The 15,060-nt window shown below is 51.3% G+C and overlaps 4 protein-coding genes and 1 non-coding gene across 5 annotated transcripts; 2 read left to right on the forward strand and 3 right to left on the reverse strand.

The window, feature by feature from the left end:
• Positions 1–1,417: 1,417 nt before the first annotated feature.
• On the forward strand, positions 1,418–6,513 carry LOZ57_002433 (uncharacterized protein; the record flags this gene model as incomplete). The annotated part of the gene is made up of 5 exons (XM_049251505.1): positions 1,418–1,823; positions 1,892–2,015; positions 2,076–2,381; positions 2,442–3,223; positions 3,290–6,513. 5 exons carry the CDS (start codon positions 1,418–1,420, stop codon positions 6,511–6,513), a joined length of 4,842 nt encoding a protein of 1,613 aa, XP_049109310.1.
• Positions 6,514–6,901: 388 nt separating this feature from the next.
• Positions 6,902–8,059, reverse strand: LOZ57_002434 (uncharacterized protein; the record flags this gene model as incomplete). Its single annotated transcript, XM_049251506.1, has 1 exon — positions 6,902–8,059. The coding sequence occupies one exon, from the start codon at positions 8,057–8,059 to the stop codon at positions 6,902–6,904; it is 1,158 nt and encodes a 385-aa protein (XP_049109311.1).
• Positions 8,060–8,217: 158 nt separating this feature from the next.
• On the forward strand, positions 8,218–8,288 carry LOZ57_002435. The gene has a single exon. It is a non-coding gene; the product is annotated as a tRNA-Gly (tRNA).
• A 320-nt stretch (positions 8,289–8,608) lies between these two features.
• Positions 8,609–9,475, reverse strand: LOZ57_002436 (uncharacterized protein; the record flags this gene model as incomplete). The annotated part of the gene is made up of 4 exons (XM_049251507.1): positions 8,609–8,832; positions 8,897–8,985; positions 9,066–9,361; positions 9,428–9,475. The coding sequence occupies 4 exons, from the start codon at positions 9,473–9,475 to the stop codon at positions 8,609–8,611; spliced, it is 657 nt and encodes a 218-aa protein (XP_049109312.1).
• A 345-nt stretch (positions 9,476–9,820) lies between these two features.
• Positions 9,821–15,039, reverse strand: SNQ2_2 (ATP-binding cassette transporter snq2; the record flags this gene model as incomplete). The annotated part of the gene is made up of 13 exons (XM_049251508.1): positions 9,821–9,946; positions 10,007–10,505; positions 10,566–10,855; positions 10,908–11,156; positions 11,206–11,767; positions 11,820–11,897; positions 11,956–12,628; positions 12,777–12,901; positions 12,958–13,056; positions 13,105–13,227; positions 13,288–14,191; positions 14,251–14,422; positions 14,476–15,039. 13 exons carry the CDS (start codon positions 15,037–15,039, stop codon positions 9,821–9,823), a joined length of 4,464 nt encoding a protein of 1,487 aa, XP_049109313.1.
• Between the last annotated feature and the right edge of the window lie 21 nt (positions 15,040–15,060).

Below are 15,060 nucleotides of genomic sequence, written 5' to 3' on the forward strand. Positions count from 1 at the left end.
TTTTTTTTTTTTTCGTGGTGCATCGCGCGGTGGTGTTCTTTTCCTGCATAGCGACCAACACGATGTATATTCCGTATCTAGTTATTGAACTCATTATTGCCGTCGTCTCCGACGCATCAATCTAATAATGGCCCTGCCTCTCGGTACCTTTGTCCCACCGCTCGCAAGCATTGATCGGTTGCCCGTTTGTAGTAACTGTAGTCGTCGCTCGTTCGTACTCTCGCTCTGCGATCACCCGCTCGTGCAACGCCGGTTCCCCCAGGCTGGCGCGGTCTCACGACAGCGTCGATGAGCTGGTCTCGAGCCGGTCGGTGCGAGGCGGCCGTTGTTTGGGACGGATTAGTCCCATACTTTCGACGGTGGCCAACCGCACCCAACGACATCTCTACTCTCGCACTCTCACTTCCACACACTCCTTCTCTCTCTCTCTCTGACTCTCTCGTACCACCTGCACACCACATCCACAGAGGAGAGATGCACGCAGAGTCGTCCTGCTGGATGCCCCGGTCCAACACCGCCGGCATACCCCCACACAGGACCGAGATACCCAGGCTGCGTGCAGGCGTGATACCCCGTTGCCGACGAGCGTGCAACGCAATGCCAGAAGCACAGGAGGCGGAGTTCGTGATGGCCCCCACCGGGGCGGCGTCTGCGGCGGGTGAAGCCGCCAAGCGCCCGCCCGTGCAGCACGGCATAGCTGCAGGGCGTTCTACTAGGGAGTCGTTAACTATATAACTACATAGCAATGCTGTGTCCCTGGCTGTGGCACCCGGGGTAAATACTCTCGCCCACGGCGGGCAGTAATGACGAGGCCTGGCACAGACGCGGCGAAAGGTCGGGCAGGCAGGATGCCGCTCATCTCGCTACGCGCCGGGCTCGCAGCCAACGAGCAGGCCGTCACGCTGCTGCGCAAGCTGATTGGCCGGCGGGGGCCCCCGGCGCTGCAGCCGCCGTCACGCTGCGCCCGGGCGGCGGCCTGCCACTGGCCAGCGCGCGGCCTGCCGCTAACCGCTCTGGGCTGCCTGCCCGCCTGGGCGCCCGCCCCGGCCCGCCCCAGCCTCTGCCGCCGCCTGCCTGCCTGCTTTGCTCGCTCTCCCCCTTCCCCTCCTCGCCTCACCTCTCCTCTCCTCACCTCACCTCATCTACACCCTCACCCTCAACCTCACCCCATCTCCCTCTCCCTCGCTCTCTCCCTCTCCCGCTCTCCATGGCTGCCCCCTTGCTTTTCTCGCCCCCGTCGTAGCTATATCTCCCCTCCTCCTCGCCCGCTGCGCCCCTTTCTGCACCTCGCCTGCAGCCCGACCCCAGATACGCCCGCTGCCCAATTCCACTGCTAAATATACTTCCGTCCCGCGGCCTTAAAGCCTCCATGTCGGCCGTTGCGTCGAGCTGTCTGTGCCTGTAGTTCCGGCCCGCCATGTCTGCCGCCGGCCAGCTCGACCGCCGCAAGTCCCTCTCCTCCAGCTCGCGCTCCGTCTCCGCCGCCGCCCTGATGCCCAGTCCGCCCCTCGACCGCGCCGCCGACTTCGAGCCCTGCGCCGCCACCGCCTCCCTGTTCCTCTGCGCCCATGGCTCCACCGTGCTCGCCCTGCACCACGACACCCTCGCCGTCGACCGCTCCTTCGACGCCCACACCGACCCCATCACCTTCATTGCTGCCGACAATGTTAGTGAGAGTGGCGCCGGCCGTCTGGTGGTGAGCTACGACGCCAGCCAGACCGCCATCATATGGGATTTGTTCACCGGCCAGGAGGTCGTCCGCTTTGCCTCCTTCGAAGTCATTCGCGTGGCCGCCTGGATGCGCAATGGCAACATCGCCTTTGGTACGTCGCCCCATGCGCCTGCAGTGATGGTATCAATTGGTGTTTCGATCTAACCAGACTTTCACCAGGGAGCGGAAAGGGCGATATAATCCTCTTCGAACCGTCCACGTCCGAGCATATCTCCGCCAGAACCATCTTCGACCCCATTACTGCATTAGCGCCTGCAGCTGACTGCCAGTCCCACGCTATTGGGTCCGTCTAGCCTCAGCCCGATAATTCAAAAGGCATTGGCCACTAACCTCCAGGCTATAGATACCAAAACGGCTCGATACTGATCGCCACGCTTCAACCTTTTACTATCTTGCATACCCTGTCCACCTCCAGAGCTCCGTCCCCAATCGTATCGCTAGCATGGCATGCTTCATCGACAAAGCAGAAATCCGACATGCTGGCCACGCAGACTGTCGACGGTGACTTGCTGGTGTGGAGCGTGTCCAAACTTACCGCAAACGATCTGCCCCGCGTCATCAGAACTCTAAGGCGCCCAGAGTCCACCGCCACCACGCCTAAGTGGCTTGCTTGGTCTAAAAACGGTCGCATTGTCCAGTACTCAGACAGGTACGCCGTGTTTTCATCTTAAATTTCTTCCTGTGCTAATTGATTTCCCCGACAATATAGCGAAACATGGGCGTGGGACGTAAGAACCAAGCATGTCACATACGAGCGCATTCCAACCATCCAAGGCGTTCGAGGCATCGCAAATTACGGTCCAACTGCAACGCTCTTCACCCTGGGACCAAACCACACCGTACAGCAGTACGATCTGCTCAACCCTATGATGGTTGCTAATGTGCAGCACATCCCGGGAGCTGAGACCTCAGGACGTGCCGAGGCCTTAAACACTTCAATTCCGCTTCAGGCCGCGCTGGCTTCCACTCCACCTGCTCATGTCAACCCCACAGTCGCGGAGCTCAAGGATGCTTCTGTCAGTCCTTCGCCCCGCTCGACGCCGACTTTCGAAATAACGGAGGCAAGCAGGACGGACCGCCCTCCGCTCCAAAGCCCGGAGTCTATATCCTCGAACTCCCTAAGCCGTCATTACCAGCCTCGTGCTCCGAGAAGCTTGTACAGTGGCACTACTACAACGTTTTCTACCAGCTCGCCTGTACAATCAGGTGCAGAAAGCGTATACTCCATGAGATACACCTCGTCTGCATCCATTGTCTCCGGAGGCTCCCTGCGTGGAACATCTCGCCTTCGCAACGAATACATCCCTAGCTCTGTTGACGAGCCTATCGCCGACCTATTTCCGTTTATTCGAAGCCGTTTGAACGAGGTGCCGTTTCGCCCTCCGCCACGCCTTAACGAGGCGGAGCTCAATCCGGATGAACTGCGGAAGCAAATGCTCAATGTGGTCTTTGGTTGGGAGGGCGATATTCTGGACCTGCTTCACGATGAGCGTAAGTAGCTATGAACTGCTAATAATGTTTACAAGAGAACTGGCTAACCGACGCTCGCTACATTAGTACGACGGCATCGACCTGGAGACCAACACTCGGTAATCTTGGGCCGATGGCTGGGCCATGTCGACTATGATATTCTTTTGGGGATGGCCTCCTCCGCTTCTTCGCGATACACCGGTTGGATGCTCCTTGCACTTAGCACACTAAACACCCAGCTTGAGACAAAAAAGATGGGCCATACCTTTGTGCAAAAATTGCTAGCGAGAGGAGATATCCATGCTGCAGTTGCTGTCCTAATCGGTATGGGAGATGGAAATGATGGTGTTGAAGTCTACGTATCGAGGAATATGTATATGGAGGCCACCCTCCTCACCTGCCTGGTAATGCCTACTGAGTGGGCCAGGCAATCATATCTGGTGCGCAGATGGGGCGAATATGTCGTTCAGAATTCTCAGCAACACCTGGCCATCCGGTGCTTCTCGTGCACAGATACGGATAACGCTGACACATGGGCTTCGCCCTCTGTTCAAATGGCGAACATCCTTTCGAACCAGCTTGCCAGCAAGGCCCCCTCACCATTAGTCGTTGTCCCACCTTCCGATCCTAAACCTACAAGTTCGTCACCCAAATCATCTCGGCCTGCTGGCAAGCAACAGGCGCTGAAACTTATCACTTCTTTTGGGCCCGAAAATACCGCTTTCAGATTTCCCGGTCTTCAGTCAGCTGATCGCACGCCGATCAATATGCCGGGCGTTACCCCTATCGAGTCTGCCATGGGGGACTATATCATGTCGCCTGCCGGCTCTGCCCTTTACAAACAGAAACCCAGCAGGCCCAGTCTTTCTGCGCGGACCATTACACCTGGCGGCCACAAGAACAGGTTACCATCTATAGGCGAGACTCCAACGGATGTGAATCCCCCAAGTCTACCGATACCAAAATCGTTACCTACGCCTGATTACTCCGGCTCTGAGAGGGAAAAGGAGCACAAGTCAATCATGCCCCAGAATCAACCCGTATCTGAGGATCAACCTCTGGTATATCTCACCTCTGCTAGATATACGCCCCGTAACGACCCTTTAGAGGACGAACCCAAAAATTCTGTTCCGCAGGAGGATACAAGTATTCCTATTAGGCCAACCTCGAAGACGGACCTTCGACCGGAAGACTTTTCAGTTTCTACTCGAAACGGTTCAAGAGACCGAAAACCCGAAGGACTTCACATCAAATGGCCCCCAGTCTATTCTTCTCAAGATTCTGTCCCTAGCTCTGGTGGATCCCTGCTCTCTCAGCCGTTATCTCTTCAGCGACGGGAAGGAAATCCAATTATTGGAGTTAGTCCTACGTGGACCACAGAAGGGACTGGTTCTTTACCTTCAGGAAGTATCAGCGGCCGAAGTGTCAACGACTACATTAGTAGTCTGGACGCTGCCTCGTATTACTCGCACAAGCACCAAAACAATGAATTCGGCTCCAAAGGAAATAAGAAAGGAAAAGAATCCCGAGGAAGAAGTAAACAACGATATATCCAACCTGCCAAACGTTCACCCTCATCTCCCGTCCCAATGTCACCCGAAGACTTTGCACTATACTCATCAACTGGAAATGAGTCTACCCCAAACCTCCAGGTGAAGGAGTCTAAAAAACACCGGAGTCGAAGCGACAACTCACGCCGACGAGCATCAAAGTCTCGGGGCGGCCAGTCATCGAGGCCGCCCTCCAGAAACAACGATAACGCTGACCAGAGTTTCAGCGAGGGCAGGGAGGGCAGACGCCGACGAAGGGACAACAGTTTCGGGCTGAGGTCACCTTCTTCACCAGTTCCCATGTCGCCCTCCGAAAGCCACAACGTGCCTGAGGACAATTTACGGCTTGTCAGTGCCGACAGAAATCAACGCTTAAAGTCTAGTGATCGGGGTTCGAGCCGCCGTCCAGAACGCGGCACAAGCGCCCGACGTGACTCCTCTCCAGATCGAAGGAAGCCTGGCAGCCGATCACGGAGCCGGCAAGCGGTGGAGCAAGCAGTGGCCTTTGGACCCACTCTTCCGAGCTTAGCTCACGGCCAAGAGAGAAGTTATACACCAGGCCAAGCTAGTGATGGAGCTCCAATATTTGCCGAAAACATAGAATGGAACGGTCGGCTTGGCCAGGATCAGACACAAAAAGATGCCGAGCGGATAAGAAAGGAACAAGCGGCAGCCGAGTTAGAAGCTCGACGACTCTCATTAGTTCGTCGGCCATCGGCTCCGGTCATCCCTTTACCCGGCGAGTTGAGTGCGGGCCAGAGCGTGCCAGCCAGGTCTCGAGCCATGAGCGGCGACAGCCCTCCCCTAACCAACGGCTCTTTCAGCCAAAGGGTCATGGGCAGGCATAATCCGTCACCTGCCATGTCGACACGCTCAGATGGTTCGACTGGCCGTAACTTTGCACCTGTTCCTGTTGGCTTACCAGCCACACCACGGGCAATGAGACATCCTAAATATAGTTCTGGATATGGAGATGTTCCGCCTCTGCCGGACAGTAGCAGCTTTGACTGCTTGAGTCCCGTCTCTCAAACCGAGCCTGGGCGCTCTCTTAGTATTTCACGGTCAATGTCGGCACCCATCCCCGAGGATGTCAGTGACCAGGCTATTAGCGGCATTCCTGCACACCCGCATTTCCAGCCCCAGCTTCCAAGCAGCAGGATTAATAAATCCATTGGCCATAGGAAGGAACTCTCTCAAGATGGAACTCTGAATTCGTCGCACTATGGTAGCTTTTCCGGTCAATCTGGAAGGAAAGAGAGTGATGCCTTCGTACCTCCTGTTCTCCCGGAGCTGCAGCACTTGTCCAATCCTCCGCCACCACCACCAGCTCCCTCCGGCGGAATCATAGATGGCAGCAACCAGCACTTACCCCCAACATCAGAGGAGCGCAACTCCCTCATCTCTGGCGTTGGTACCATAAATATTGCCATTGACGAGCCTACCGTGCTCAACGCAGGCGAGTCTCCCAAGCAAGGGTCACAACCCTCTTTCTCCCCTACCGAATATCCACATCCCAATTTTCACGGCGCAGGCGGTGCTCGCAGCTCCATGGCGGAATATTCCCACCGCCGCGGACGCAGCATCAACGATGGCCTGGCCAACAAGATCCGCAGCCTAACGGATCGAATGCGAAGCACCAGCCGCGGGCGAAATATGCGCACGTCCCCTACCTGTGATGTAGACGCGCCACCTTACGAAAGTGTGCCAATGACAAGTGTGATCGAAAACACCTATCAAAACTTAAACAAGAATGAGTTCTAGAAAGAAATGTGGTAATATTGGAAGATCTTCAGGTGAAAGAGATGTGAGATTTTTTGGTCTATGTAGCCATTATATCGAAGTCCTGGACATGTCTTGGGATGAATTTTCTCCTTTGTTTTGCGCATAATGATTCACTTCCTTGATACCTCAAATTCCCTCCCTTAATTGATAACCCCTTTCTTGGACTGTGTATACCCGGATATCTAATGTACCCCTGGCCCGACGGCTATTATATAATGTACACTTTTTTTTTGTGATATGACAGCGTAATACGAAACATGCCCCCAATTGCTTCTTATACACCGAATTTTGAATAGATAATATCAAAGTCCGTCCGACGCGGGATCAAGACTCAATCTCAGATCATCAGTTGATATTCTGAAACAATTCACCATTTTCTACTCCAAGCATTGCCGCCATCTCTCTCAATATCAGATCCGAATTCCCTCTCCCTCTCAACCATCCGATCAAAGTCTCGCTGGGCCTGGGTTCTAGAGTCGCCCGAATACCTGTCTCCAGAATCCTGCATTGATCCAGGATCAACAGATTGCCAGCCGTCATTGGACTCCGGCTGGTCTTGCTGCTTCTGTGGGGGTGGTTTAACGGACACTCCACGAGCAGGGGAAGATCCCAAAGACGAGGAGTTTTGGCGGATTCGTTCCCAGACGCTGCCAGAGGGTGATGCTGTGCCAGCATTTGCATTTGTAGGGCTAGAATCGTCATCCCAGAACAATTCGCCAGATGGTTTGGGTGGTTGTCGGGGTGTTTGTGGTTGGCTGTCTTGAGGTGCCGGATGGCTCTGAAATGCGTTGTTTCCTTGGGAGTAGACCTGGCCAAGGACCTTCGAGTCGCCGAATCCGGCATCGTCCGGCGCAAATTCGTCAACAGCAGGCTCGGTTTGCTCGCCCGAACTTTGTGTCGGCGAAAACCCGGCCTGTTGCTGGTTACGCGCTCTTCGATACTGTGCGCCTGTCTCTAAACGAAGCTGAGCAGCGCGCTTCAGTACCTCCTCTCGAGATGGAATATCTTTGCGGAATTCCTCCATCCTTTCGTCACTCATGGTTCTAGTAGAGATGTATATCGTACCGGCGGTATGTCCGCACCAATACCCCAATGCATAGCAAAACTGCAAAACAAAAAGAGAGCGGACGACTCTGAAGCCTATCATTTTCCTCCGAGAAAAGCGTGATGCTAGTGCGTAGTCCGGCTCCAGCTTTTTCGCCCTATACTCCTTCACCTCGCGGGGGATCCAGAAACCAGTGGCCATAGCAAGGCTCGTGAAGGCAAAAGTCTGGCGAAATACTATCGAGTCGACAGCATTCTCGGCAAGGAAGTTCGCCTCGCCCTCCGTGAGAGGCCTGTTGACAAGGCGAGCGCTGGCCTCTGCTCTATAGCAAGCCTGCTTGGTGACTTGGGCTTCATATTTGTCGCGGGACCCGTAGAGCAGGCCTCGGAAGAAGGTATATGGAGGGAGGACGGTAGGGGCGGCGCTCGCTGGCAAATTCCGGCCGCTATCGGGCGCGGGCTGGTCGTCGGCAAGCCCCATGATTGTTGTTGCTGGACGGGCGCCGCTGGCGTCTTTGGTTCGTGGTGTGCGGCGATATGGCTGGGAGTGCTGACTCAGCAAAGGCTCCGGACACTCGCGCTTAAGCCAGATGATGATGTAGTTAGCTACGGAATACTATTGGATATTACCCCACAGAAGCATTGGTGGTTTAGTGGTAAAATCCGTCGTTGCCATCGACGGGCCCCGGGTTCGATTCCCGGCCGATGCAATCTTTTTGCCCGTACGGGTAACCTTTTTGGATCTTCTGCGATGCCATTATTTATGCCTAGATAGGCTCGAAATATCACATACACTAAGTCGGTGCATCTCAACTTCGAGCATTTATATGGCGATCTCCCTCCTTCATTCAATTACATACACCGTATACATACATCCATCCTTCAGCATGAACTACTACCACTGCTCGGCTGCAGGGCGCAGATCTAGTTCTTGGGTGAACGCCGACTTTGGCTGCGAGTGCAAGTGCCAGTATGTATCAGCGATCTAACGGCCAATGTTAGTATTCGCAAACAGCACAGTCTAGTTATGCTACTGATGACTGACCGCTTTTGGGTCCAACTTTGCGTCTGGAGTGGCGGCTTTCAAAGTCCTTGTCTGGTCGGTGTCGATGACTCCGTCCACGATAACATGGCTCACATGGATGCCTTCGGGCCCAAATTCCCTAGCCAACGACTGTGACAGAGCACGGAGTGCAAATTTCCCACTGGAAAATGGGCCAAGACGTGCTGAGCCCCTGAAGCTTGCCGTAGCACCTGGAACAGCAGTGATCAATGGAAAGATAGGGACTACAATCGATGCGCAGGGTTGCATCCATACCAGTAAAGATCAGAGTAGGAGGGTATTGAAGATTGCCAGCGTTCAAAAGCAATGGGATAGCTGCCTGTGAAAAATGGAACGCACCCAACCTGCTCACCGATCAGAAAGAGGGCAAAAGAAAGCAATCTTAAAGCAATAGTTGGTTAGTTAGCTGCAAATCTACACTCACGCATTACTCTCAAACCCAGCTTTGAAGTCGTCTTCGGAAAGCTGCAGAAAGGGCTTGCTTGGAAGCCAGCCGCCGACATTGTACACCGCCGCGGCTAGGGCTGCGCCAGGAAAAGCCGTAGTAATCTGCTCGAAGGCACTTTTGACACTGGTTCCATCCGATACATCGGTGCTGATGCCAATGGCACGACCTCCACTGGACGAGATCTCCTGCACAAGCGGCTGGTATGAGCTGGCGCTGCGGGCAAGCAAGGCAATTCCATACGATTTGGCAAAGCGGCGGGCAATCGCCGCGCCCTATCGATGCATGGTTAATGGGATTAATATCCAAGTGACGGTGGCGCGCTTTGGGCGGTGTTTTACCGTTCCCGGTCCTGCACCGGCAATGACAGCGACGGCTTTTGTCGTCATGCTGGATAGGATGAAAACAATGGCAGCTTGGCTATTAAGTGATGTTTTCGGTGTTGTCGACGCCGACGGCTTGTCTAACTATCCCGACAGCTGAAATAAGCTTGCTGGTTAGAACTTAAATACAAATACATATGTAGCTAGGGAGTACTCCATATCTGCGAAGGCTAAAAACAAGTTGTTCGTACTTTGGACTCCGTACTGTTGACATTAATATACTTTTAATCTGGCTGAACCAATTTCAATTACATTGTCTATCCTTTGTGCATCGAATGTAGCGCTACAATATCAAATAACCAAGTGGCGAGAGGCAAAAGCATTACCCATGTAGTTATTCCAAATAATATATCACGCAGTTTGCTTTGTTCGATACGAGTTCAGACGTCTCCTCATTGCCGGAACTCCACGGAGATATAACCACGAGAGAACATATACGGCAAGAAAGTTAAACACAATAAACGATATGAATACGACCTAACATCGGGTCTTTGTTAGTATTCGCAGTCTTGGGGTCATAAGGGGGATACCACGTACAAAGTCCCTCCATTTATACTGGTAGAACACGTGGAAACTCGCTGCAAATTCATTCCCGTTGGCGTACGCGCAAAAAGCGCACATGCCGCTGGGGTCTGTAGTCACGTATCCACCGCTTTTCTGGATAAACGGACCGACGTACTGCTCACACGTCAAACCTGGAGGTGCAGAGAACCTAGCAAATTCTTTACTGCTGCATCGCACGGGGATCTTGTTGGTAACAACACCTAGGTAGCCTTCAAACAAATAACGAAAAGGGGTAAGCCAATACATCCAAGAGCGCCAGAAGTAAGGCATGCTGTAGTAGGGAACAATCACGCCGCAAAAGGAGACAACAAAGGAGAAAAATGCAGGGACAAGCAGGGACGCGAATAGTGCATTTGGCGAAACAGCTGCAATAGCCTGCCCCAGGCCTACATAGAACAGTTCAAACAGCATGAACATCATCCAGCAGAACCAGACTGTAAAGGAATCTCGAGGAAACCATATTCCAAAATACCTTCAGCCATTTTAGTTTGCAATTTATCATGTATTATAACATAAACAGGGATGAACTCACCAGCAGCAAAAGCAAATTGTTCCCGCAACTAAAGAATAGGGTAACTCCGGCAAGATTGCACTAGTTATAAGCGGGAACCAGGAATATATTTTGGATTTCTCCTCTCGGGCTTCGTACAGACCCCGAAAATGAAGGTATCGCGGTTGAAGTTGTTGTATCAAAGGCGGTGCAATGACGAGTGTTAAAAATATCGAGAACAGCCTGGACTGCATGTCAATAGTAGCGAAACGAATGTGCCAAAAAGTAAAAGTATTGAAAAGACCGGTCCATATGTGAAGCATAAATTTGCCCTGAATGAAGTCAGTCTTTTGGCCTTCTAGGAAGAGAGTGACGACGGCGTACAATTGTATATTGCGGTGTGCGCCAATACGCAATGAAAGACCGTTTTGCAGTGGCAATAATTTGCGTTCGCTGTGACGCGGCAAACTCCTTTCCATCGGGCATATTAGTGTGTTTCTCATCTTGTCTAGATTTGATAAGTCGTTCGATTTCTTCAGTTGTTGCCTTATGTTCTGGTGAGTTTGCCCAAATATCAGCCCAATCAGGACCTTTATATTCAGGGTTGCCAGCACCGATCACGTCAAGCATGTACTACTGTTGATTAGCAACTACCATGGGTACGGAATAACAAAGATCGTACCTCTGCAGGATTCTCATCTGACGGACACGGTCGTGCTCCATGATGTTCGAAGTACTCAATCAATTTCCTAGAATCTTCTCCTAATTCCCCATGGAATACCACCCTTCCACCAGCTTGAAGTAGTAAAAGGTCATCAAATTCTTCAAATAGCACAGCAGAAGGCTGATGAATGGTGCACAAAATTGCTTGCCCTGCATTGGCTAGTTTCCGTAAGAAACGGACGATATTGAAGGCAGCAAGCGAGTCCAGTCCTGATGTCGGCTCATCTAGAAACAGCAATAGGTCTGGTTTACTTGCTAGCTCAACAGCAATGGTTACACGCTTGCGCTGCTCTTGGTTGAGTCCTGCCCCCATGTAGCCGATAGTAGCCCCTGCAATTGATTGAAGTTCTAGTAATTCTAAAATCCGTTCGCAGTAATCATATTTTTCTTTGATTGGGATTTCCTTTGGGCGGCGAAGTAGAGCGGAGAATCTAAGAGACTCTCGAACAGTACTTGTGGGTTCGTGGATGTCTGCTTGTTCTGCAAACCCAGTTGCACGTTGAAAACTCCTTGGAAGAGGTCTTTTGACACCATCAGCATTGCAACACATTTTTGTAATATGCTGTTACTTACTTTCCGTCAATTAGAAATGTTCCCGTAACAACGCCAATATCGATGCGCTGTGCAAGCACATTAAGCAGAGTAGTTTTCCTGAATTACGAACCTCTTAGCATTACCAATGATACTAAAGCAGGAGGGAAAAATATACCCAGCACCTGAGGCGCCCACGAGAGCACATAAACGCCCAGGTTTGATATAACCCTGAACATCTTGTAGGAGTTTCTTCTTTGCGCCTTTAGAGCGGATTGTATAGTTGACATTTTGCCACGTAAATACTGAGGTATTTTTTGCGATGCCCTGGGTTTCCTTGTCATCTATATGGTCAGATTCCCATCCAGTCGATGCCGTGCTCGGCTTCCCTTCTTCTACGTCCCGGTTACCATTCATATTTTCCATTTCCTGTTTCACAGAGGGGGGTAATTGCCCCTTCATAAAAACAGTAACAGCAGCACCCCCGAATGCTGCCTTGCGAGCACTCGTCTGTATTTCGGTGCCAATCATCGTAAGCACTATAAAGAGTACAAGTAGGGAGAGTACAATGCCGAAATTGCGCCATAAATGGTCTCGAGTATAATCATAGTTAGATAATATATAACTTGGGCCATCAACATACGTCTGGCCAGGCCGACTTCCTTGGACGGTACAGCTCTGGAACTGGGGTGATACATTTGGCCCGACTGGAACCAAATTAGGAGGAACGCATTGAAGCTTCAATTGGTAGAACTCGTTTGACATCAATGACTCGAAGGTATACTGCACCGGGTTGATCCAAACAAGCCACTTTAACCAAGGTCTCATTTCGCCCGGGGGAATGAGATAGCCTATCCACATGTTAACAGGTCGTCTACAGTAGGATAGTGAGGATAAACCTGCCGGTATAAACAACCAATGCTTGGATAGCCACCCCTGTGATCCGCGTTGCTACAAATCTGTGAGTACAGCCCTCCCCTTCAATTCTATAATACATACCAACATCAAGAGAAGCGACCAAAGCTCCGATTGCCCGGAAAAACGAATACATGGTCATGGTAATCAGCCATACGAATAAAAATGCAATGAAAAACTGTGATGCTGTGCGAGCAAGATCGGCCATGCTAAGTTCAGGTTAAGTGAAGCCAATTATGTGAAGATGGAGAGATGCAAGACGTACAAGTATACAATGAGAAGAAAGATAGAAACCTGGACAAAAACCTGGGGAATATCCACAACTACTTGAGCGAGCGCGTAAGCTGATGGTCGGTAAAACGAGCTGTGATGCGTTAGGACATTTCCTTTTTTAAGACATTAGACTACTTACAAATTTTTGTGTTTCATTAGGATCGGTCGACTTTCGAAGGTTGCGGTCAACTCCGCCATCGAGAGCAACGCGTTGAATAGAATAATATAAAACAGGCAGCCCCCACGGGTAAACACTCCTAGACTATACAAGGCAGCATGAGAGGCTTGTTGTAGAATATCCATGTATTGAAAGACAACATACCTGGTTTTCGGAAGATTATAGAACAAACTGCCAATAATTAGGGCCAAAAACAGGACAATGCTCCACTTTCCAAATAGTGATTGTGTGTCACCAATAAGAACCTGAAATTGTCGAGCACTGAGAGCAAGAACCTGTTGGTAATAGGGGATCGTGAAGTTCTTTTTAGGAGTTGTTCTTCGGATATCTTCCAGCTCGCCCCTTTTAACCTCCAGTTCATCTTCAAAATCTTTAATCGATTCCAACATTGTTTTTTTAATTGCACTTCGATCATACACTGCCTTAAACTGCTCTGCAGATCGCGGGACACGGGATTCCGAACCCTTCTTTACCCTCCGAGCATGGGGCTCCGCAACTGAGGTAAGGAAATCTGCAGTCGTCCATCTAGGTGGACATTCGAAGCCAAGATCTTCAAAGTAGGCCTTGGCTTGGCCGATTGGGCCAAAATATGCACATCTCCCCTCGATAAGCAAGATCACCTTATCAAAGAGGTTATATAATGATTCAGAAGCTTGATATATTGCGACTAACGTCGAAACGTGCGTCATTGTCGTAAGACTCCTTAAACTTTGAACGTATTCCAGGGCAGTGCTCGCATCTAGGCCACGGGTTGAATTGTCCCAACATTGAGTACTGGCTTTTGTGATCAGAGCTTCGGCAATAGATACACGTTTCTTTTCTCCGCCAGAAACCCCACGAACAATTGAATTCCCAACCTTAGTATCCAGGCAATGTTCAATCCAAAACAGTTTGGCAACATTTGTCACAAAGGTATCCCGATATTGACGACGAGTCTCACCAGGCTTACGAGATTGCTTCCCAGGCGTCCGGGTCCGTATCGCAAATTTAAGCGTTTGTCTGACTGAAAGGGTGCCATAATGCAGGTCATCTTCCGGGTTATATAGGACTGGAGTGTGATTCATTAGCTTAGTTAAAGGAAACCATAGGATGAGAATAATCACGTACCTTCCGACCTGTAGTATTTACTCATTGTCTCTGCATCTGTCCCGCCGTATGAAACTTCTCCGTCAATGCTCTCGTATCCTGCTCGCTGATTTCCCAGTACCTTTAGAAAGGTGGAGCAGCCAGAGCCGGGCTGACCCAGCACCAGCAGCATCTCTCCTGGCTTTACACATCCCTACCGTCTCTGTTAGAAAAAGGTTGAGTCAACCACGTAGTAGAAACACTGACCGTGAAGTCGTCTATTATGGTCCTTACGGCCTTTTTCTTGCGAATCTTTCCAGTAAACAATCTCCCTAGAAGTCTGGGAATTGCGAGTAGCACATCCGAGTTTGTTTGCTGCAATGTGGCTCCAAGTCCAACCCCTTTTACGGTCAGGTTCTTCCATACCACTCCGACATGTCTTGTTTTCTCTTCTTCGGAGGCTTCCTGTCGCGCACGACCGAACATAGTGGACAGGATCCGCTCGAGGTGTGCTGATTCTTCATCTTGCCTCGACACAATAGGGTTGGCACTTGTCCATCCGGGTAATGCCGCGCCATTTTGGTTGATCTCACTATTAGTGTGCTCTGATTTCCCAGATATTGTTTCTCGTCTGCTCAGCACGACAGATGCATCTCGATGGGAAGGAGACGACTCACGTACTCGAGACGAAGCTGATCGGATTGGGAAAAACGCCTTTTCATGAGAAATAGACTCCTGCTGCCCGCTATGATCACGGTGGTTGTCGCCTTCGGACCGTGTTTCCTGGGATCCGGTGTGGGATGTCGACGGTTGTTCAGATGCCGCGTCCATCGTGGAAAGACGCGCCAAGAA

The sequence above is a fragment of the Ophidiomyces ophidiicola genome (assembly GCF_022830035.1).
Source record: "Ophidiomyces ophidiicola strain CBS 122913 chromosome Unknown scaffold_7, whole genome shotgun sequence".
Lineage (NCBI taxonomy): Eukaryota > Fungi > Ascomycota > Eurotiomycetes > Onygenales > Onygenaceae > Ophidiomyces > Ophidiomyces ophidiicola.